We start from the raw sequence: 24,450 nt of genomic DNA on the forward strand, positions 1-24,450 counted from the left end.
CGATGACACTGGCACTCAGTTCTCTGTTTTCTAAGTTGTGAATATCCACGTAAATCAGTTGGTTCCGTTTCAGCCAACATCGCAAAAAAGAGCCAGGCTGATAGTGGATTTTCTCGGGTAGATATTGACTTGCATAAAAATGAGGTATTTTATGAGGACGTGTCTTGGGGAGGATATTCCACTCTTAAAGATGCATCATATTGTACAAGTAAACAAACAATAACTCTTTTTGGATTGTAAACGGTAATTGAAAAGAATTCGCCAGCAAAAACAAATCAATTAAAAATCAACAAAACGAAATATTTATTGCAGCCGTTGTCTGATTTTGAAATCTCTTCACTGAAGTCACTCACACTGAACATATCAGTGTGAGTATTGACACTGTGGCTGCTTCAGATGATCTTGGATTCTGATTGTGTATCTGAGGGGTTGGAGGGATCTTTACCTCCTTAACCGTGTCCGCTATTTTTGAGCACCGCCTTTTCGAAGTGATCCGGTGTTAATGGAGCTGTACTTGTGTGTGTGTGTGTGTGTGTGTGTGTGTGTGTGTGTGTGTGTGCGCGTGCGTGTGCGTGTGCGTGCGTGCGCCGCAACTGTCTTTATAGGCGGAAACATTTTGCTTCCTGATTTTTTTTGTGTAAAAGGTTGTAGCAGCCCTTACAACAAAAATGTCCGGAGCTTCATCTTGTGTATATGTGTCCTAAGTTCATCTCCTGCTCCACTGAGTTCCAATTTGAATTAAACTGTTTGTGTTGGAGTAACATCCTGGTGTCCGTTAAACAAACGAACAAGTGGGATAATTTAGTTTTGTTAGAAATAGTTTAAACAGAGATGATCATTAATGTAAAAAGGACTTTAGGTGTAATTGAGCATTGTTGTTCCTGTATATGTTGGTATTGTACATGGCTGTGACTTTTACCTCTTGCACATTACAGAATTGTTACACCTAAAATTTCCTACTGTTTCCTATTGGATCATCTCACTGAAATTGCTAAAAATGCAAGTGGTATCAAGTGAGTTTCTGTCCTGTATTTTACTTCCCCCCCCCCCCCCCCCCCCCCCTTGTACAGCTACTTATCTGTAGTGGAAGGATCAGTAAGTTTTCACCAAAATTCACATTGTTAGTTTCATTTCAGGCTGTTGACATCTATTGTTATATTTAGTGATACGTTGAAACTGTACAAAAACAAAAGTCCATTACAGAATTTGCAACTTCAAATGCTTATTTAGTCATTCAAATATGGATTCATGACCAACTTTTAAAACCTATCGTTTACGTGTTCCACATCGAATAAAGTTGCAATGTCATTACTGACCACTGGGTGTCAGTGTTATACTGAACACAATCCGATAGTCCTCCCTCTGCTCCTAAGCTCGGCGTATGATTAGTTTTCATGTGGACAAATATGATTCCTCCTGCTGTCTGTGGGATTTAGTGTTTCAGTTCCAAAATCAGTCATCAGTGACTACAAAAGCAGTGTTTGTACTGGTCTAAGGCTCAGCGAGGGATTAGTATACATATCTGTGGCACAACAGTCAAGCTGTATGTAAATAAACCATAATACTCTTTTACTGACGGAGCATCAGATTAAGAGAAGGAGCAGAAGTGAGGGAACAGAAAAAAACAAAACAAGCAAAAGAGCCGAAAGGGATAGTGAAGCTATTTGACTTATACGGTTAAAAAAAAAAAAAAAAAGAGTTAGAAAAGGAAAAATAGAAGAGATAGTGGAGGTAGAAATAACACACAAGAGAGCAGACAAAGCAAAAGATAAAGAGGGCAGAGGTGGGGGGAAAAGAAGGCGAACAGACCCAAAAAAATGATGGGAGAAGCGGCGACAGAAAGATAAATGGAGACTAGATAAGTGAGAGGAGAGGCGAAAGGGGCGAGCCAAGGAGAAATAGGCGAGCGTAAGAAAGAGATAGAAGGAGAAAGGACAAGATAAGGTACAGTATACGGTTCATACTCTGATCTGACCCCGGGTCTTTATTCCATCGCAGACATTTGACGGGGAAATAAGGATTTGACCATTAATGATGAGTGTAACACTAAAAAGTAAAACTGACATCTCCACTTGAATCAAATTATCACGAAGGCGAGGAATCCACTGAGTCTGATCTTTTGTGATCTATTGTATTGTCAAACCTTTCCTCATGACTTGATATAAATGATGCAAGTGTGATATGTTTTTATTGAGTTCAATGCATATTTACCAGGAAATGCTTCATTATCAGTCATGTCATCATCGCCGTTATCACAATCATTGTACAACACACCACTGAATTCTGGGCAATGTAGTCGTTGAGGCCCGCATGGTTGCTGCAGTCGTATGTAACAAACTATAATTTATTATTCTTTACACACACAGGCTATAGGAACAGGATTCAGCTAGCTAAGATACTTAGCTACCGACAACACGATACCTGCAGTTTTGGGGAGTGAGAAAAGACGTTGTTTCTAGAATCATAGACTGAGTTTAGCCGTCGCTGCCCCATGAGTCCCTGTCAAGTTCAAGCTAGTCTCACATAGCCAGATGTCACGCTCGACCCAATATCATTCTGATATAGTGGGAAGAAAAAAAACAAACATTCAAGCTTGTTTATAATTCTGTTAGCAATCCTAATCGTCAGAGGTGGTTCGAAACCTAGGATGCCATGACGGTAAAAAATAACATCAGGAGTATATATAGTTACTTTATGATCCAAATCTTAATCCAAACTTTCGGCGTGCATGTTGCAACTAGCTTGCCATAGCTGGGTACCTCCGAGGTTGCAGAAAATATTATTCAGCCATTTTATACTTTACTACACCTATTCTAGGATGTTGCTGTTAGTGCAAAAATCAGGGTGGTATTATTAGTCAATTCAGCAACATTTAAGTCAGGGTGTTGGTTAGTTGTGATTTCAGTGCATTTCTGCAGTTCCCCTGATTGCATATCCCATCTCATACAAAGAATCAGAATGACGTTTTACTCCCACTGAGGAGTTTATGTGATTAGTACCATTTTTTTCCTGTCTATTACCATTTTAGCAGATCAGTTTAACAAGCAGAAAACATCAATTTTTTTTATTTTAGGTTTGTCATCTGTCAGCATGATGCCCCGGAGCAGGTATGCACTTTTGACTACGACTCTTGAGTTTATAACTAAAGTTCAACTATAGCTCTCACTTGTGGCTCATAAATATTGAAGCTAAAGATCTTACAGTCTTACTGTCTGGTATCTTGACGACTGCAACATAAGCAGAATTAGCTCCTATAAAATCTTGTTTTAAAGGAGGTGCATAATGAAAAGTCATTTGCAGGAAATAAGGCTGACCCTGAAGCAATATATATATTCAAGCATTATGGCATCGTGTCGCCTACGCAAATCCAAACCTGACAGCAAAATGGGGCCCTTTTCAAACCGCGGCCAAACTCTTTCTATGACTGAAACGTTACCTAGCACTTAGCACAAGTAAATGAACAAGACTAAAGAACAGATAGTACATAGATAGCCGAGCCAAAACGAAATGAAACATAGAAACACAACAAACATACATTGTGGATTCATACAGAAAACCATAAAACAACATTTTTACTCAAAAACATGTTTGGGATCATCGGGCCAAGACACCATATTAGAGACTAATATAATAATATGCATCTGCATCATACTCAGGTATATGGTAGCACACAATTAATTTTTTTTTTTTTTGCAGCCAATTAAAAACTGAGAGGGAAAATAGTTCTATTGCAAGGAGCAATATGAAATGAAAGCTAGATTAGTGAAAATTAAAAACATTCATGGAGACACAAATGTCTTTCGTCCCTACTCATGAAATGTCCACTAAACTTTTTCGCGGAGAGCGAGTGGTAATCAAACTCCCTTCCAGTGGTGATGACAGAGAGACTCTTTGGCAGTGGCATTTTCATGTTATGGTGACACAACTTCCATTGCATATTGCTGACCAAATGGGAACCGATGTGACAAAGTACACTGCAGAAGAAGCGATAAATGGAAGAAAAGAAAGGAGGTGGATGTCTCTAAGGAAGTGTGAAAAATTTTCCATAAATAGCACTGGATGGATAGATAAAGGGACAAGAAAAAAAGAGGAAGGGAATAGCAGCGTCTTTTAGTTTAATCCCATGTTCATTTTAATCCCTCTGGGGAAATCGTCCATTTTAGAAAGACAGTCGAAGGGGAGGGGGAGCGGGAGGCCGGGGGGGTTGATCAGGGAGATAAAGTGCAGGAGTCTGAAGTTCTGTAGTCCTTAGATGAATTTTTGCAATGTTCTCGTAAGTTTTACGTGCTGTAGTAACAAACATTCACCTTGGATGGTGAAATCAGTCTGAGAAAAAAAGCGCTGAACAAATAATGTTTGGAGTTTGTGGTCCTTTTAAATCTCAGTACCATCAGAAATATCGTTCTGATGATATTTCTGACCCGGGGTATAGCCGAAGAAATCCCAATGCTACCTGCCCAGATACTGAGGGTGATAATTCAGCAAGCTTCAAGTAAGCAAGAGCCTTTTTCCAGGAGGAATAAATGACAAATAAACCAAATTCATTCATATCCAGTTGAAATGGGTCCTTTGTAGAATCTTGTGCACAGATGCAGTCTTGGAAGATCCTGTAAGTCCAGAGGAGATCCCACGTTTTCATCGAAATAGAGGAGAGTGTTTCGCTGTTGCTCCTTGACTCGTGATCGTTTGAGCGAGTTTTTTTCTCCAGTCCAAATGAGTCCTGTTCCATTTGTGTTTAACATCTCTAGCAAACTCAGGAGACCATTCGATTCTCCGTTGATTTCTCTGTGACAAAGCTGTACAGAGGCGTTGACATCTAAATCAGCATGAATGACATCTCTTCGAAAAGCTTCCCAACGTCAGTCTTTGGCTGGGAATTTGGAGGTCCAAGGTAAAGTCTGAGGAGCATTAGGCCAGACGAGGGTGAAGGATGTTGGGTTAGGGTCCTGAATATCGGAGGAACTACTGGCTTTTAAGAGGATGAGGAGGAGAAAACAAGGGCTTGGCACAGCCGAATACCACAGATTATTCTCGTTATCATGAATATACTGACACCAGCTTGACTGGTGGTACTTGAATGTCTTACAGTATAACAGCTTAAATTTAAATGTTTTATATGAGACTGTGCAAAGAATATTTCTCTCGGCCGATACGATGGTGAATTCAGCAGCAGCCAACTGCAGCAGTAGGTGGTTTGTAGGCGAGTTGGAGGGATGATTGATAACAAATACTGCAGAGGGAGAATGGCTCCAACTGGACAAGAAAATAAGGGGAACTGATATGTTTGTGTGAGGGAGTGAGTTAGTGAGAGAGACGGGTTAAAAATAGAAAGAGGACAAAGAGAGCAAGGCAGGAAAGGTGTCATTTTGAGAGTCAGATAGGGAGATACCGTATACTTGCTGTATGCATAAGACAAGGTCTTTCATCTCTCTCCTCTTTGAGCCCTTTTAATTTTTTCGCCCCTTCCAACCTTCACCCGTTGACACACCAACCCTCTCCTGTCCCATTACTCCTCTAGGCCACAGAGGAGATCTGTTTCTCCTCCCTATCCTCTCCATCTGCCTCCCCATCTCCCATTAGCGGCTGCCTCTTCTTCAGCTCTCTCTGGTATTTTGCCATCAGTGATGCATAGATGCAGCCGTACGCTGCAGCAGCGACCATCATGATGCAAACGATGCCGCACACCACGCCGGCAATCACCACTGTGCCAATGGCACGGCGCACGCTTACAGGTCGGTAACGGGCACGGGCGCAATCTGAAGGGGCCTCTCCACCACCTCCTCCTCCACCTCCTGTATTTGATGATGCATCATCACCATTGCTGCCGCTGTTGTCAGAAATTGGCGTCGCCCCACTGGGGTTAAGAGCATTCCTGCTGCAGGGAGAGCCGCCTCCTTGTCCAGAACGGGAACCCTCACCTCCTCCTCCGTTCTCATCTTCAAGTTGAAGGCAGTAGTTGAACATTTCCACTGGAACGCCGCGGATGTCTCGCCCACGCAGATCCTTCGGTAGCGTGCACTCCACTGCATCCACCTTCCCCCCTGGTGAAGAGAGAAAGAGGTGCTAAGACAGGAGGACAGAGAGAGGTCATTTATAAAATGCCTTATGCCTGTAAAGCACTACCAATTAACTGAGAGAGGGAGGAAAAGACAGAAATGGGGGGTGGTTGTGCCAACACCAGAATGAGTCATACATCACTTAACACACACACACACACAGTTTGCAGTGCCCTCTACACTAAGTTGGAGATAGACTCAACTAAGCCCTTCTATAATTCATGAGATGACATGCTTAGCTTCAGCAGAGCTCTCGTGTGTGTGGAAAAGAGAAATATCTGAGTCACTAATTCCCACAGGGAGCAGGAGGGTGTGAGATCTACTTTGTTATCATCACATGCTTGATTTGTCTCCTTACATCCTCTTCAGGTTAGAAAACCATTGATCGGGACCCTCACATTCAAAAAAACAACAAAAACAATGCGATCGAGGTGGGAGGATAATAGAAAGACAGTAAGTGGTATTTAGCCCCAGGTGCTTTTATCTCAGCGTGTGACAAAAGAATCCCCTCTACAAACAGAGCTCCCTCTCTCCAAATATATCCAAATATCCCAGCTGTGTGTGTGTGTGTGTGTTTGTGTGTGTGTGTGTGTTCAAGTGGTTTGAATCAGAGGAGTCAACACACACACGCTGCTGTCAATGAGCTTTTCTCATTTATTTTCCACTCTGTTTTACTTTTTAGGACACATATCGTGCATTTTCTACCCTTTACCAACGTATTTCCGTAATATCCCCTTTTGCGCAGTGATGATTATTAAATTAACATGGACGCCTTGCCTCAGTCTGAACTGGACTGACGTGTACTGAGCAGAGCCGAGGAAAGCCCAGCAAAGCAGAAGAGAACAGAATGGAGCAGGAGAGGAGAATAGAGCAGAGAAGAGAAGAGATGCTTCATTAGCGGGGCAGCTGAGGCCCGAGGCACTGAGGTGAATGTAGATTTATACACATGAAGAGAGAGCGGAGAGCAGCTGTGGTTATCTGATGTACTAACAGCCTGCAAAGACACATGGCTAAAACACACAGGAACACACAATGAGTGCGGTAATGTGCAATCACACACTGTCGCACTTACATTATGTATGTAGCGAGAAGCACCTCTGTGACGCTCATGCACAAAAAAAGGAAATACACACCTCGCCACATCTATCTCGTTGCCACCCCCCTCTTGTCCTATTTCTAAATCAAATGCACCCTTTTAAAGCTCCTGTGATATAAATCAAACATCCACCTCTGTACAGTAGCCACTCCATCCAGTGTTTGAAATCTCGTAGGTTGCAGTCACATTCCCAGGGGTTTTGTCCCAGTTCCAGGTGTTGCAGGTTGGCAAGGGGCTCGAATGCTGCCCTCTCCAAACCTTGAAGCCTGTTACCAGCTAGAGACAGCCACCTACGGAAAAATAGAGGAAGGAATGATCATAATAACATTATTCTACTTTTGTTATGATGGTCCTAATGTGGAATTTGTTTTTAGGGTGTATTCAGGCTGGCCGATTAGTAATACAGTCCAAGATTGTTTGATTAGCGTACTTGTTCCATACCAGTTGTCGGTGCGGCCCAGTTAGATGAGGTGGTCTTCAGAATGGTGCAGTTGTGTAATCATGGGCGCAGAATGTAGAGGATGTTGCAGTACAACGATGCGATGACGATACACTTTTTGTTGTCCCTCTCACTGCATAAACCAAGTAGCCAACCTACCGTTTGGGCTGCAAACTTTTCACCTTTCCAAACATTGTACAGTAGAGCCTGAAGTGGATGTTCTCTCCCGTCCCATCCTCAAGACTGCTCTCGTCATGTGCTACTACTGTGACTCATGAGTGAAGTCCTGACCCGTGGGATTCCCAACCAAATGTCAGGCTCGAGTGTACAGCTCAGTGATGACGTAAGTGCACTCAGGTCAGTTAAGGCCCGGGGCAATGTGAGCACAGTCCAGCGGGGGAGTGGGCAGGAGAGACACTTGTGCTTGCACAGCATCTGGGCCAGGTGTGAATGCACCCTTACTTCTATATGTGAACATTACCTGAGATTCTGCACCTCGTCCAGTACCCCCAGAGGCACAGAGGACAGACCGTTCATGGATAGATCCAGCCTCTGGAGACCCCCTAAACCCTGTAAAAACACCCACACCTCTTCTTTTATACTCATTCAGTAACACAGTCATTTTCTGCATTATTTTAGCGAAGCCAAAAATCACAGCGAACCTCATTTCATGGATGAATTTTGTTTAATTCAAGGTCTCAAATGAAGTCAAGACATGAGCTCACTTGAGGTTTAAGTGAATGACAGCGCTGAGTAAATGGCCTATTACTAATTTACCACCTGGACGGTAGCCCAGTCAGGTCAATACATCTGCCCTGGTTGTCTGTACTCCTAAACTAACATAGCAGCCAGTCCAGGAGCTGAAACGGTATAACACTCCATTCACTGTATTGACTGATTTAATGAAACATCTCACAGTATACGACATGTCACAGTCAAACCGATAGAGTTTGGAGATGGAGTATGTTATTAGTCATAACTACCACATAAAATCGAGTTCAACATCCATCCTGCATGATTCAATGCTGACTATTTTCAGCTCTGTAAGCAAACTGAACTGTGGACTCAAGCGGGTGTATTGCGGTAAAATCTGCAGTGCCTCACCTGGAAGAGTTCTCTGTCCATGACTGTTAGCGAGTTGTTGTGCAGGCTGAGTTTTGTCAGATTAGACATATCTCTGAATAATCCAGCTGGTAGATTGTCCAGGTAGTTATTAGAGAGGTCCAGCTCCTATGAAACACAACACAGAAATTACATTTCTGCAAATTCATGGAGTTTTAATCAAGATTATCTGCCAAAAAAGTTATTCCATGTTTGAAATCGGACGATTATCAGCCTTTTCGATTATTGAATTCAGCATTTTTAGTTAAATAATTATTGGAATCAGTTTTTTTTTTTTTTTTTACACAAATGCCTCTATAATAGGTTTAGAAATGCAAATTTATGAGAGAAGCTCCTTGCCCTTTTTATTTTAAGATAATTCTGAAAAGTTTTCTGATGCATTAAAAGCCCCTCAGTAGAGTTTTGTGTTACATAGTGTGTCATTTTGAATTTTCACACCAAGATTTTAATTTTTACTGCAGTCATGTTTCTACTTACACGATTAATAATGACTGTTATAGTTATGGGACCTGAAAAGGGCTCACATAAGAGGATAGATATAGAGGTTTATGTAGAAAACCAAAGCAGTCCCTAACACTGGGAGTTACTTTTACATCCCCATGAGAAGATTGATTATTTTTCAATTCAGTTTATAGACTTTTGGGATATTTTCTGGAAAAAGCATTTCACAAATGAACCGGTGAATTTTAGCTGTGTCTCAAAAAGTTGTATTAATTGCAGAAAGGTTTCCACTCATGAAATAAAGTTTATGCAGACTTTTTTGGCAAGGACTCTCACCATCAATCATTTTTAGTAGTCTTTTTTTAATCTTCATGTCTGATTTTAAATACCAACTTCGCTGATCTCTGCAGAATAAGGGCGGTTAGCTTTGCAAATTTATGAAAATGTCATTAAAGTTGCTTGCTCAACATTAGACTAACCATCACTTAATGTCCTGGGTGAAATTTAGAACGCAAGCACATGCTACTATAAATGGAATAAGCAGCCCACACATATTCTTAGTATTTCAGTAACACTTAACAAGGGGCTTCAGACCTCCAAAGAGGAGAGGTTAGTGAAGGCAGAGGCTCCCAGCGAGGCAAGCTTGTTGTTAGCTAGAAGGAGGGAGCGACTCCCCGGAGGCAGGAGGTGCAGGGGAGGCAGGGAGGAGAGACCTCGTCCCCCGCAGTCCACCACCAGGCCGTCTGAGGAGCAGAGACAAGGAGGAGGGCAGGAGGAGACCGGCAACAGCACTGCCAGGAGGCAGAGGATGCAGAGGAAGACTGGAGGAGGAGGAGGAGGAGGAGGAGGAAGAGGAGGAGGAGGAGGAGAGAGAATAAATGGTTGATTAGTTTTTGCTGTGAGCTTCGGAGTTGAAAACCAATCAAGAGGATGAGAGCAACAGAGGGACAGGAGAGAGAGAGAGAGAGAGAGAGACAGAGCAGGAGAGAGATAAGCAGACGCAGAGAAAGGAACGGGATGAAAGACGGAGAAGCTTTAAGTGGAAATGATTATGAGAAATCAAATAAATCCATTTGTTATTGGCGCTGTCGGACACGTGATCAACGAAACCCTTGTAAGACCTTCTGTCCATCAATACACCAATTCATTGCAGCACAGATGTATCCCTCCAAGAGACAAGACTTAGGAAGATGCAACCGTCTTCCCTGAGGATTCTATTGTTTCTCTTTTTTGTTTAAAAATGTGTGAATTCATATGTAAAAGACTGAAAACAGGGTGTGTAAATGACAGGAAACTGCAGCTCACGCATGACCATTCCTATGCCAGGAATACTTATGATATCCTATTTTAAATGCATTAAATTCCATTTTCATTTTGTGCCACACGCCTGATGTTTTCATGGGAGGTTTTACCTTCAAGGTGCAAGGTCTGTCATCAGAATTGATAATTTTGTCTTTGCTTACATGGCCAGAATATTTTTTCTGTGCGTGTGCGTGTGTGTGTGTGTGTGTGAGAGAGAGAGAGTGGGTTTTCTGTGGGTATTTCCATGGAAGCAGCCTATTCTGAGTCACAATGCCTTTCCTCTTGCTGTATTTTTTGTGTCTAGCTAAGTGTATTTGTATGCAATATACAGCACGTCTCCCTGAGGAACACTCATGAGGGAGATCCCCTCTGCATTCGTTTCACCGTTTCTACTCATTATTTCTATTTATTTCTATGTTTTTGTTGTTTTGTTTTGTTTTGTTTTTTGCTGCCTTCCTCCATTCTGCTTCCACTTCCCCTGGTTTACTGTCTAGATTTTTCTGTCTATTTCTTTGATTTTTCTTTCCTGTCTTCATTTGCATTTGTAAGTTCTGGTCTTCTCTATTTGTTTCTAACAGCGTCTCGTTCACTCTCTTGCTCTCTCTCTCTCTCTCTCTCTTTAATTCTTTCTCCCCTACTAGTGTCTCTAGCTCTCATTCTCTTCTCGTTTGGAGTCTCTCGGCACTGTTCTGTATTCCCTCAATGTCTCGTTACAGTGGCTGACTTTGTTTCTATCCAATGGCTTATCAGCACGACTTATGCTTTATCTCTTTGTGTGTGTGTGTGTGTGTGTGTATGTGCGTGCTTCGTGAGTGCATGTGGGCCCATATGCTAGTGTGCCTGTGTGTGTGTGTGTGTTAAACACCAACAAAGTGTGATATTAAGAAAACTACTCTGTCTAAACTCCAGACACAGACGCAGCTCTTTTCACTTCCTGACAAGATTCTCTGCATCAACGGCAGATTTCATCAGTTGCATCATCTGCATATTATTAGCATTTATTTCTCAGCACTGCCGCTTTTCATCACATCCTCTCTCTCTCTCTCTCTCTCTCCTTCTCTCAGTTGTATTTTCTCTCTCTTTTAGGGACATCTGTTTTGACTCTACATTTGCATTCTCTGTTCTCTTCAGTTCATATGTTTTTGTAATGCTGACTGTGATGAAACTGCGTGAAATAACCCTTTAGCTGCTATTCAACAGGCTAATACGGTCAAAAAAAATGTGATGAATATCAGATTTTGCTCATGGAGTCATGAGAAAATACTTAGTCTCGTCATTGAAATATGAGGTCTATAATTATACATTATGTATCTTAATATATGTTCAAGTCAATCAAAACTGCTTTAGAAGAAACAGAAACAGTTTCCTCTGCTCCTAAAGATAAGACAGTGGAATTTAGCCTACATACGGTATAATTTATGATAAAAGTGAAGCTAAACGAATCGAAAAACATATATCACTATTGTTTTCTTACCAATGATATAATTATTGTGTCAGTAAGGGCCACAACTAATGATTATTTTATTATCAATAACTGGTCACTGCTCTTAAATGCCCAAATGTCTTTTAGACTACAGTATCGATTTAAAACAAATTATTAGCCGAAAGGGATAGACTATGAAGTCCCAGAGGGAATAGTTGTAAAATTAAAAACAAAAATGTACTGTGAAAAATCTTTCGTTTTTTTTTTTCCTGAAGTGCAACGTACTTGTAATTCACTGAAATCAAAACAGTGGCGCTTACTCCCTTGTGGAGGAGATTCTGTCAATTTTATTTTGAAATTCACATGAAAATAACACTTCTGCAAAAGCGGGCAATAGATGAGGAAAAAAAGAGCATTTTAATTTCATGGTTTATTTGTTTATACACTAAAAGTGAGCTAATCCTTCAACGAACAAAGTAGAAATGTCCTGGAAATGCTGTTTTTATCGATTAGTTTTCATTGTCCACGTCTACAACGCTGTGGAGAGTCTCTCCTCGGACGTGATGTCCACCTGACACAGCATGAAACATTCAGAAGGCCCCGTGAGATCAGAGTGTGTGAACTGAACTCCCGGCTTCTGTATCATCTCTTCTCTGTCCTTGTATAATCCTAATCTCTGAGAAAATTAACTCCACTTCATAAATGGATGAAAGGAGAGATTCTAAGTATCCCGAAACACCCGAAGCTATCCTACTTTGTAGTGGAAATGCAGAGGCTCAGTGGGAATCTAGAAGGATTTTGCAGTACAGTGGCTTTGAATTTTTTATTTATTTTTTTCCCATAACAGGTTGGAGCTGTTTGAAAGGGTAAAGCAATGCAGGAGATTTGCGAGGACAATTTCCCTCTGAGGTAGAAGTGCTGTTATACAACCGAGCAGGGAGTGAATGAGAGCTGGCGGAGACCGAAATTGTGTTTATTTTGCAGGTTCCCTCTCATGTAATGTCATATTTAAACTTGGGTCGCTGTCTACGCGCGTGTCTCCGAGACGCCGATATTTCCTCTCATCTCCAATTTTTTCTCCTCCTCCTTACCTTTTGCTCCACTCCCTGTTTTCCCTCTCTCCTTATCCACCACCCTCCCTCCCTACCTGTCAACAATTCTGTTTGGTTTTAGCCTTCTTTATGGAGGGGGCTGGTTGTTGTTTTGGCTCTATTTTAGCGCTCTCTCCGAAATCCTCTCTTTCTCTCTCTCTCTCTCTCTCTGGAAGATAGGGAGGTTTAGTCCAAAACAACTCTAAATGGCTCTGTGTGCTGTTTAATTCAGTCCAAACAGACTTTGGTTTGAATTTTTTATGAAAATCCCAACACATGACGTAAAAGTGCTTAAATTTCAGCAATTGTATGGCGGAGCTGCTGTCAGAGATGGGAAAACAACTTGAAACCAAAATGAGATAAAAACCCAACGAGATGTTGAAGTTTGATCGATGCAGGAGTCCTCGGGCAATAGACCCCAATGATCTGGTAGTTGTTGTGATCAAACCTGAGCAATATTATTGTTCAGTTTTAGTAGAATTACATGTATTTAAAGCGTCATATTTCCAATAGAATACTAAGGAATTTTCTCAATTGCGAGATTCATATTTTTTTCATATTTGTTGATTTCAAATTGCGCATTCATGAAGTTGGTGAACTATTAGCTAAAACGCCCAATTAAAGCAATGACTATAAAGACACATTTGCGTCTCCCTGAGCCGCATATCTATGTCAGTTCTTTCACTGTCACCGTCGCAAATCCTAGAAAGAGCGCTAGAACAATAATAAATCTAATTTCTGGTATCACATGACTCCTTGTTGTGCCTTATACACAGAGGTGTTTGGTTAGCGTCTCCTAGACAACGCAGCTTGACGGCTCTGGGGCATCAGCTGTCTGTAAGTTTATATCCAGGGGCCCCCTGGGTGACACTGGACCCAGCTATGATGTCATCACCGCGAGCACTTCTGTTACTGAGCCCAGTTGCATGATACCAGGGGCCAAGCTGTTTTCCATGTAAGCAACAGACTTGCTGCTATCTCATTACGAGGACGACCAGCTGTCCTCCACGCAGGCCACACACCAACATGTGCGAATTTCTTTAATTCTGAGCCTGATGTCTTTATCCATAAAATCTGATTGGAGGATTTCAGAGTCTTTCCGGTCGCTGAATACCTGACAGAAAACATATAATATGAAATAACATGTTGATAACAACCCCCGAATAAAAGAAAAAAACAAAACGATTTTGCTGAATTTAATAAAAAGTATACATTAACGCTGAGTTTTTTTCTGCATGTGAGACTAGAAACTTGAGCCAGAAATTTGACCTCACCTTCCAATTTAAGAAATTATTTTTTTAATTAAAAAGAAAACTTGATTCTAGACTTAATTAATTCATTTTGTGAAATTTAAAACTGTCAGATGAGTAAGAAGATAGAGTAGCCGTTAGTTGCAGGCGAAAGAAGATACTTTTCTGAACTTTTTTTCAGCAGTTTTTGCTCATATTCAATATTTTATATATATAAACTGTATATATATTGATATTTTTGAACTGATTTTGTCGATGACGGATGTTTTCAGATCCTGATATCCCCAAAAAATTTCATACCATCTTTAAATTGAGTGTATTCTAAGACACACATACAATCATTATGAATTTGAAAAAGTAGCTTTTCTCTATTTCTAAAACATGTGGGCAAACCCGTCAATCATATATCTATTGCAGTGTTTCCTCCTGATGAATAACAGATGACAAGCAAAGGTGAAGAGACTTGAGCAAAACCCGGCTGATAAAAATACCTGCCAAACTCATACTGATATGTCAAAAAATTGCCATTATCCGCTCACATCAGTGACAAATACAGTTGTGCATTCCTAGTTCTGACACAACTAGGAACAACATGAGGGGGAGTTTTTTTCCCCCGAGCATCCGTCAGAAGTAATGTTGATTTTCAGATATTTAGATGTATATGTGGTTGTCAAAGTTACATGTAGTTAAATAAAATTCATAAAGCTGTCAAAGGTTTTTTTGGGGGAAAAAAATGGGGATTGTACGCCAAATGTGGATGCAAGATCTTGAAAAGCAACATTTGTAATTACCTACTAGCTCCTCTAAAATCATTGTAAAAGACATATAGATATGGAGTAACATCAATGTCAGTAAAAGTACACAGAGTCCAGCCTGTTTACTGCATTGTGTGTGTGTGTGTGTGTGTGTGTGTGTGTGTGTGTGTGTGTGTGTGTGTGTGTGTGTGTGTGATTTGTCAGACGCTGATGGCCACTGTAACCTGAAACCTGATTTAGTCAGGAGATGGAAAACAGCCAACCAATGGGTGTGTGTTGAATTGTTTGTTTACACTTACATTGCTGCTGTGGCATCTTGGTATATATATTTATATATGTATGTGTGTGTGTGTGTGTGTGTGTGTGTGTGTTTATATGTGTGTGTGTGTGTGTGTGTGTGTGTACGTGCAGCTTTTCTTTTATAGATAGCACTTAGCTACAAAAGCTAAGTCATCAGGCACATATAATACAAAACTCCCTGCAGTACTACCTTATTATTTCAACATTGACGAAGTAATGCTGTGTTACCATGGTAACCAAGACTAGTGTAGACTATATTCAAGAGGAGAGACGGGGAGAGAAGTTTGTGGTTCACATAAAAGCCCATCGTTTAACCCACATTATCTCACACTCAACCTCTCTGCTCGACTCCCAGGCACGACTCTGTATAATCGCTTACTCACACACAGGAAGTCGTGTTCACGCGCACGCACACGCACACGGACATGCGCACATACACAAACACTCACACACAGGCGCTCACACGGGACTTGAGGATAAGCAGGAACAGGGTTCAGGGGTTTAGGCTACACTCCTGCTGACAGTGTGAAGAGGAGAGAAAAGGAGATAATGGATTAGCTTTTCTCGAAAATCCTGATTTTTGATCATTTCTCAGCTTCCTGCTGAGACTGCTTCCAATTTTCTCTCTCTGTTTTGGCCAATTGTTTCTCCTCGTCCTTCAATTTAGCCCTTCTCCTTTTTAAAAGTCTACCACATACATCTACTGTGTCCATTTCTCCTGTGGTGGATCATTACTTTGACTGTGAGTGTGGGTAATACATAGGCTGATGTGCCTCTATAATTCATGTTCTCTTTGTTTTTAGTGACAAACTTGGCTTACGGGAGATGCAGCGACATTTTGTGATCGCGGCTAATAATTAGCAAGAGTGACAGGTTTGACAAAAGAGAGCAAGAGATAAAAGGATAAAGGAGAGAAGTGATGGACAACAAGTTATCCATAAAGCATCATCTCAGGCTAGTTTGAGCAATCCCACCGAAATATATTTCCCTCTAACACCATCTCTTTGATTGATGTCACATCCCTTTGTACCGGGTCGGCTCAACTGGGCCGCAGCCAGGACACATTTCGAATTTGGATAGTGAAGGACACGTTGGCTTTTGCTGTCACATCCACATCGGTGTGACTAGAATAGAATAGATACTGTCTTGAATCTGTGGCAGGTCATAATGTATGCCTACTCACTCCTCGAGTTGGGGGGACGGATGGACAGATGGTAGTGATCGATCGACAGCACACACAGAAACACACGCTATCTATGTATGAGTAGGCAGTGGTGCATTTCGCTATTGTTTTGGGATGTATTTAGCTGATTTTCCTACATTTTGGCTGCCTCGCCAATAGCTGGATAGACGAATCAAAATCTCAAACTCCTGTATTATCCAGAACTATTATCAGCACTTTTCTACCATTACTTGTTGAGCACAGTACTATTTTCTGTCAGGAATGGCTGTGATCATGGTAGCTTATCAACTTCATGCTGGATCCATACCAGACCTGCCATGAGTGTATTACTGTATCCTTTGACGAGTGCAGAACTAGAGTGGTGCTGTTTGTGGTGCGGGAGGATTATCCTGATTTATCCCCCACCATCGTCCTTGCGAGTGAAAGTGGGCCAGTACCAAGTGTTTGAGTGCTCCGCCTGGCATATTTCTGTTGTACCTGAACCAAAATATGGTCAAAAGAGGAAGAGGAGGGGGAAGAGGAAGGAAGATTTTGTCCTGCACAGCTGCAGGGTGTACAAGGTCATCCTTTACATGACACTCTCAGCTTAGGTCTCACACTATAATAATCTTTAATTCCTAGATGACCAATGTAACAAACTAGTGAGGAGGTTAGAGGTCAATGTGTACAGTAGATGATAATATACCCCAGTTCCTCGAAAAGCTGTGATGGTATTTGCAAAATATTAAGAGGAAGTGATTAATCTGTATGGTGAAAAATCAAAATAACTATCAACGGCATTAAAATAGTTACTCTGTACATACTTGAATTTGCCAGATGGTTTGTTTTCCAACAAGTTCCAGTTTGTATTTAAATCCACTGGGTTGAAGAACTTTTTTTTTTTACATTCTCAAAGCTGACCCCCAAGTCTGGGCAAACAAAGGCTGTGACACAGGAAAAGGCATCCAATTAATTTAATAAGCTGTCGCAGTCGAAGAGAAAGTTCACTGCATTACAGTGGGTTTAGCTGCACCGTGGCCCTGCTCCAAACCTGATGATTCCCCCTTAGTCACAGCACTGTATTACAACTGTATTCAGAGTATTATGCAGCAGTGTATTATGGCGTCGCACCAAACCAAATGCTTTAACCTCAGTCAGTGTATTAGGTCTCCATTCAAATCCTCATTCTCTCCATCTCTCTCTCCGCCACCTTCTCTGTCACTCTTTTGATTAAAAGCTATGTGGTCAGTTAATCTGCTGGCTTTGTTTTGGATTGCAACAAGGTACGTAAACACACTGTGCCATCAGTTGTGTGTGTGTGTGTGTGTGTGTGTGTGTGTGTGTGTGTGTGTGTGTGTGTGTGTGTTTTTGTGAGTTGGAATTAATCCATGCCTGCTTGTGTGCGAATGTCGTGTCAGACGAGACAGTCTGCTGGGATCGTGGGGGCCTTGAGGCACCATATGGTCTTTGTGTCGCCCATAGACTTCTCCCTCACCCCTCCTACTCCTCCTCTTCCTCCTTTCTTTTCTTCACTGCTTTCTCTCCTCCACTACACCTCTTTGATCTCGTATCCCTCCTCCTCCTCGCCACTTCCCCCGTGCTGCCATCTATTTTCTCCCTTCCTCTGTATATCACTATTCATGTCACTCACGTTTTCTTCTTCGCCACCTCCAGTTTTATATTGTTTTTACGATCTTATTGTCTTTGTGGACTTTTCTGTCAGTTTGAAGTCCTTTCAAAATGTGGGTGGTACCACTTTATAATATACTGATAAGATTATAAAGTAGTTCCGTTAACTAATGGCTTATTGGTTACGATAAACCAATAGCTTACTGGTTACGAAAGAATTTCGAAGATTGATGTAAAAATTAACATTTACTCTAATATCGCAAAAAAAAACTACCATCGTAATATCTTATCATAAAATATTCTCAATTAGCATTACGAGAATGATCAGAACCAGTCAGGAAAACCTTTGTAATAATAATAACCAAATTCCTATTTTGTCAACAGTCCCTGCCGATAAATCATTTTCCTTTTGAAATTAGTCTGCATCAGTTCATCAACCATTTATCAAAACGTGTAATGCCTGTTGCATGAGGCGATGGTGAAGCGTGCAAGCTGCAAATCTGGTTGAGTAGGGATTACAACTTTTTTTTATAAACTAACTGCAACAAGCAAACTGTAACTAAATCATTTTCTTCTTCACTTAGAAAGTACTAGGCCTGTAATCAACCAAAGAAATTCTTGGTCGACTGAAGCCCTCAAATTTCGACTAAAAATCGACTAATTTTATATATGAAAAATATACTGTGTCAACTATCAGCACAAAACCTGTTGAGGAATATTTCGACAATTGTTTTTGTCACGTTTTAATGATTGACCGACACTATCATTGGTCCTGCGCACAGAGGAGCTCGGTATGGCGGCTGAGGCACAAATAGACTTTTAACTTAAAACTTTACTCTTAAACACAAAAGGCAAGTCCACGGTAAGAATTTTTACAATGAAAACAAAACAGTTATTAGACTGAAATATTGAAATGTCAATTCTGATATGCTCATATACTCAAAGCTGACGGGGCAACCTAAGGTGGACAAGTTAGCTTACCGTTTCTAGGTGATACGTCGTGTTTGTCGTGGAGCTGTGATATACAAACTGTTGTTTGCAAACTTTGCATTCGACTTTTTTTCCATCATCTGTTTTCATGAAATGCTGCCACGCTGCAGATGTCTTTAACATGGTGGACGAGGACTGACTTTAAATGAAACCGTCAAAATTAAATATACATTCATCAAACCAACAGACGTTGGCCTGGTATTCTTCAGTCTGTCTGTCTCTAGCGGGTCGGGCTAGTCCAAAAAAGCAAAAACAAGGGGGGTGTTCAAAGATAGATTGTCGTTTGTGAAACAGGGGTGCTTTCGGTACTTTCCTCCTGATGAAATTAACATGGCGAAAAATCGACCAATCAGAATTTTGGTCGAGCCAGAACGTATCGACTAATAAATCTACCAGTCGACTGGGAGATTACAGCCCTAGAAAGTACCAAAGTATCTTTGATTTCTGGAACTTGGATGGATGAGGACAAGCCGAGCTACCAGAAGAGGAAGATGTAAATATTTTCTGATTATAGAATAATATACCCACGGAAACCCACGCGATAAAGTCATCCATGTTCCACAGAGGATAACATATGACATACTCGCGACATGCCTATACAGTACGCGCTGTGCTCAGGCATGATGGATCGGGATGATGTAACCATTTTCAAACCACTTGCTTACAGTACTTGTAGAACACTGTGTTCTGGTGACAAATAAATTATGTAAGTGAAATAATTTCCGAATATCCATTCAGTCACATTGCTTCAATAATAGATTTGAAGAATCACCCATAAAACATCCCACACGCTATCTCAGAAAGGTCACACTCTCTCCTCGTGTAGGTTACACATCCATCATAGTTCTTTATATATTAGTCGGTAAAATGGCCAATGCAAGCAAAAAGACGATGACCTGATAAGAGCGCAGTTTGGATTTTTTTTTTTCACATTTTCACAAAGATTTTAAACAGAAACACGTCCCCCTCGTCTTCCTCTCCTAATGAGCTTCATCAACATTCAGAGAAAGCACACCCTTCATTATTTCAACGCTCAACACTGTATTAATCTGACGTATTAATTCGCTCGAACTCGTTGATTTGATGAGATGCCCTCTTTCCTGTTGTTGTATTTATCCTGTGACTCAGTGTGTGCGTGTGGACGCGCGCGCGTGTGTCTTGAGGAGTAATAGCAGAGAGTTGCAAGATGAATCCAGCAAGTCAGAGTCAAACTAATGCGCAGAAGAAGAGAAAGATGATCTACAAATCCCTGCCGTTATTGATAAAGCATCCAAGCCAATAAAGGATACTGAAATGGAGTGAGAAGGAGACTCTTTGGCAATAATCTCAACATTACATTCCTGCCAATGAATTAATTGCATAGAAGAGGCACTGAGACTATTCTCGGTGACTGACAGGGAGCATTTTCGATGAGTTCCTATTCCTAAAAGGTTTTAAGCAATACTTCAATGCAGCATTAAGCGACGGTTAAATTAAAGTTCAATGGAGCAGAAGTGTAGCCCAGAGACGGAGGGAAGAATAAGAAGGAATGGGACACGTGAAGACAGGAGAGAGTGACAGAGGTATGCGGCGATAAAGACAGAGGGAGGCCGTATGGACCCAAAGGAGGTTTATATCGACTTAGAGGTGCTGTGTGTGGGTGTGCGGTGGTTCTGACAGATACTGTCGCCTTGTTGTTCTGTGCCCCCGGTGCTACACAGCAGTTTGTGTGTTGTTGTTTTGTTTATTTTGCCAGACATATCTAAGGCTTTCACAAAGAAAGAAAAAGAAAAGAAGCTGCGGGATCTATATGTTGTTCTGTACACAGAATTTATATCTGTGTCTGTTCACCAACAAAATGATTTCTGTTTGCAGACATGCCAGATAGAAAACAGACCAAGAAAATCAATATTAGATTCAAGCAAGTCACGTTAAATCAGACAAAAGTTGTATTTTTATAACCTAGTATTTCATGGGCAATGCAATGCAATCATGTACAGTTCTGCCGCAACTCATTTGATATTCCGTGGCCTTGAGTGTGCATGAGCTGTATCGCTGGAACTTATTGCATCACTGTGGCTGTAGTTATCGTTGTCATTGTTGCGTCAGCGGTTTGCAAATTGCTGCATTATCTTTGCCTTCTTGAATTCCTGTTTGGATTTCATTGCGACACACAGCTGTCATATCTGTTGCTATGACACCGGACTTTTACTGTGAATTTTGTTAGGGAGAGGAAAGAAAGACTGTAGTTTGAGAGGGGCAAGGAAGAAGGAAGAGCGGTGAAGGAAATGAGAAAAGAAGAGATGTGAGAAAAAGTAAAGGAGACAACCTTTAAGCTGTTCTCTCCATGCTATTTTATGTCTGGAGACTGCTGGCTGTATTAATTCATACAGTAATGTGGCATTTCATGGAGGGATTTGGCACGAGGCCACAGCATGCTCAATGCCCTCATCCTGTGTGTGTGTGTGTGTGTGTGTGTGTGTGTGTGTGTGTGTGTGTATGTGTGTGAGTGTGTACTCAAGTATTCCGGGCATGCTAACATTAGCAGCTGTCAAAACAGACAGTTTCATGTGTCGTTAGGAGTGTAATAGATGGGAAATAGAGCGGGAATATTAGATATTTTAATAACAATAATAATAATTCTTTTTTTTTTTGTAGCTTGGACTCACCGGGTCTTGCTGGGTGGTGGGCAGTGGGCACGGATGGAGGCGGGCCGATGCCCCCAGGGGAGTGGATGTGGAGGGGCATGACACAAAGCTTTGCAGCCTTCCTCTGTGAGAGGGGCGTGGGGTATGGGGGCGTCAAGCCGCCATGCCTGCAGCCTCCACTAGGGCAGCGACTGCAGAAAGCAATGCCAGGACACCTTAGGAGATTGAGAAAGAAAGAAACACAACAAGTGATGTCCACTACATAACAGAAAGAGACCCGTACACAACTAGATGTAAGAACACACACAACCAAACATGTGTTGTCATATCAGCGTGTGTGTGTGTATTTGTGTTTGCTCTTACTTGTATTCATGTGTGTCCATGTGTGAAAGCATCACAGACAGTCCCCCAATAGCTCGCACGTGTGTGTGTGTGTGTGTGTGTGTGTGTGCGCGCGTCTTTAGCAGTTTACACTTTTAGTGTGTCTTTCCCACAACAGACCCCCCACTGTTACTGTCTGGCACAGAGACTGACACCAGGAGATACAGAGTGAGAATGACATAGAAAGACAGAGAGAGAGATGAAGAGAATAAGAGGAAAAAGAGAGAAATAAAGGCAGAGGAGTCTTGGGAAATACAGAGCTCAATATCGAGGAGGAACACAGAATGTGTTATATGTGATTGGTTTTGATCAGTTTGCTTTGAAAGCAATAAAGAAAATGGATTTTAACAGGGCGGCATGGTGGTGTAGTGGTTAGCACTGTTGCCTCAAAGCCACAAGGTTCTGGGTTCGAGTCCCCGCTTGGGCATGGGGCCTTTCTGTGTGAGTCTGCATGTTCTCCCTGTGTCTGGGAACTCCAGCTTCCTCCCACAGTCCAAAGACATCAAGAGGGGACGAGGCTGATTGATACTCTAAATTGACCGTAGGTGTGACTGTGAGTGTGAATGGTTGTTTGTCTCTACGTGTTGGCCCTGTGATGGACTGGTGACCTGTCCAGGGTGAACCTCGCCTCTCGCCCGAAAGCCGCTGGGATAGGCTGCACCCCCCCCCCCCCCCACGACGCTTAACATCCATCCAAGAAATTGCATGGATGGATGGATTTTGACGGACATATCTTACAACACTTAAAAAAAAAACTATGTTGTCCTGTCAGTTTTAGAGTGAAAATACATTTATTAAAGTGGGAAATAAACATGGGAGAAATGACGCTGGTACTGCAATAAACATGTCTGATGCGTGCCGGTGGTATTCTCAAGTTCCTTTTTTTCCCCCCTAAAATATCACCAAAACCCAATCAGGTGTGTATGAAATATCCCACTCATCAAAAAGGCTGTAGTTTGATGGGTAAACAGAGCTTATTTTTCCATCAAGTTGAATGTACAGTGATTATGTAAATTTACTTTCTGTGTGTGTGAAGGAAGATGACAACAGATGGATCAAGATGAAGAGAGACAATATCTGAGCATGTAGCAGAGACACCGATAGCTGCAGTCACAGCTGATGAGTGTTAGAAACTTATTTCCTACTTATTACCTGCGCAAAAGATGTTCGGTGCAATTTGCAGGATTATGCAAAAATTACAAGGCGGATTTCCCCCCTCCCCCCAAGTGGAAGAAACCATTACATTTTAGGGCAGATCATTTTTTTTCTTCCATAGTTCAAAATCACGTTATTTCTTTTTTCCATCAGGTTGGTCTGAGGTTACCTTGGAGCTGGTACGCACTCTCAGAATGCCCTCTAGTTACTGTAGAGGAGAGGAGCTCATGCAGGAGAGCTATAGAGACAGCAATGAAATGATAAAAGGTAAATATAGTCACAGTAGGAGGAGAAGTAAAAAAAAAAAAAAAAGCAGTGAGTAAACAGGAGGACATTAAAATTCTCCTCTACAACCTCCTCAGTTTTGTTGTGTCTTGTGTGTATAAGAGTGCCCCAGTGGTGCTATTTGTTTATCATAATTGCTATTAGTACCTGCCAGACACTGAATAAAATATAAATCACTTGTCTGATCTCTCCGCTCTCTGTCTCTCTCTCTCGTTCTCCTCGCTTTCAACGCTTTTTGCATTTTCCCTCTTCATATATGCTTTCTCACTTCCGCTCTCTGTTGTGTATACTCCTCTCTATTTCCATCTGTTTGACCTTCATCTTTCATTGTTCATCATTCGCCATCCCCCCCCCCGCCCCTCCGCCCCTTCCTCCTTTCCAATCTCCTCCTCCTATCTCTCACTGCTCTGTTTTTGCCTCGCAAAAAAGAACAGAGGCATGCACTGCCGTGGCTATTCAGTGGTCCTGCCTGTGATTAAAGTCACATTAGCCGAGCTCTTCTGGGAAATTTGAGCTCTTCTCTTTAAATGAGCGCATGAGCTTCATTTGAAAAATTCAGAAACACACACACGACAAATGGAAGGACCTCAAGAAATTTGGGAGGATTGCCTCTCCCGTTTCACATTACAAGCCCTACGTCTCCACCTGTTTTCATTTTTATTACACTGGAGAACATTTACTCACACATCTGTCAATCTGTCTGATGTTTACGTTCTCAGCTTTGGGACTGTAGAGTTGTTTAGCGCCCCCCCCCCCCCCCCCCAAAAAAAAAAAAACAGCTAGCACCACTTGCTCAGGGATGCACAATAATATCAGCACATCGTGGGTATCAGCAAATATTTGTCATTTTTAGATATATTTGTATTGGTCTGATATATATCTTCTTGTTTGACCAGAAACAATACAGAGATTATATGATATATGAGCTTTTCGTAATGTTTTTGAC

At 41.6% G+C, this 24,450-nt stretch overlaps 2 protein-coding genes across 6 annotated transcripts in view; one reads left to right on the top strand and one right to left on the bottom strand.

Annotated features, from left to right (window-relative positions):
• Positions 1 to 24,450, top strand: part of cacna2d4a (calcium channel, voltage-dependent, alpha 2/delta subunit 4a) — an 82,446-nt gene that overhangs the window by 22,685 nt on the left and 35,311 nt on the right. The gene's annotated exons all lie outside the window — the stretch shown is intronic.
• lrtm2a (leucine rich repeat transmembrane protein 2a) overlaps positions 1,041 to 24,450 on the bottom strand; it is a 28,938-nt gene continuing 5,528 nt past the window's right edge. Inside the window, exons 2-7 of the mRNA XM_086202104.1 lie at positions 21,705 to 21,898; positions 9,749 to 9,975; positions 8,696 to 8,821; positions 8,073 to 8,161; positions 7,285 to 7,442; positions 1,041 to 6,041 (exon numbers count right to left, since the gene is read on the bottom strand). Of these exons, the coding sequence (XP_086058230.1) occupies positions 5,515 to 6,041; positions 7,285 to 7,442; positions 8,073 to 8,161; positions 8,696 to 8,821; positions 9,749 to 9,975; positions 21,705 to 21,783 (1,206 nt within the window). The 5' untranslated portion in view covers positions 21,784 to 21,898 and the 3' untranslated portion in view covers positions 1,041 to 5,514. The remainder of the gene's footprint in view (positions 6,042 to 7,284; positions 7,443 to 8,072; positions 8,162 to 8,695; positions 8,822 to 9,748; positions 9,976 to 21,704; positions 21,899 to 24,450) is intronic.

This window comes from Aulostomus chinensis, chromosome 4 (assembly GCF_037954235.1).
Source record: "Aulostomus chinensis isolate RoL2024-O1b breed Wild chromosome 4, RoL_Achi_v1.0, whole genome shotgun sequence".
NCBI lineage: Eukaryota > Metazoa > Chordata > Actinopteri > Syngnathiformes > Aulostomidae > Aulostomus > Aulostomus chinensis.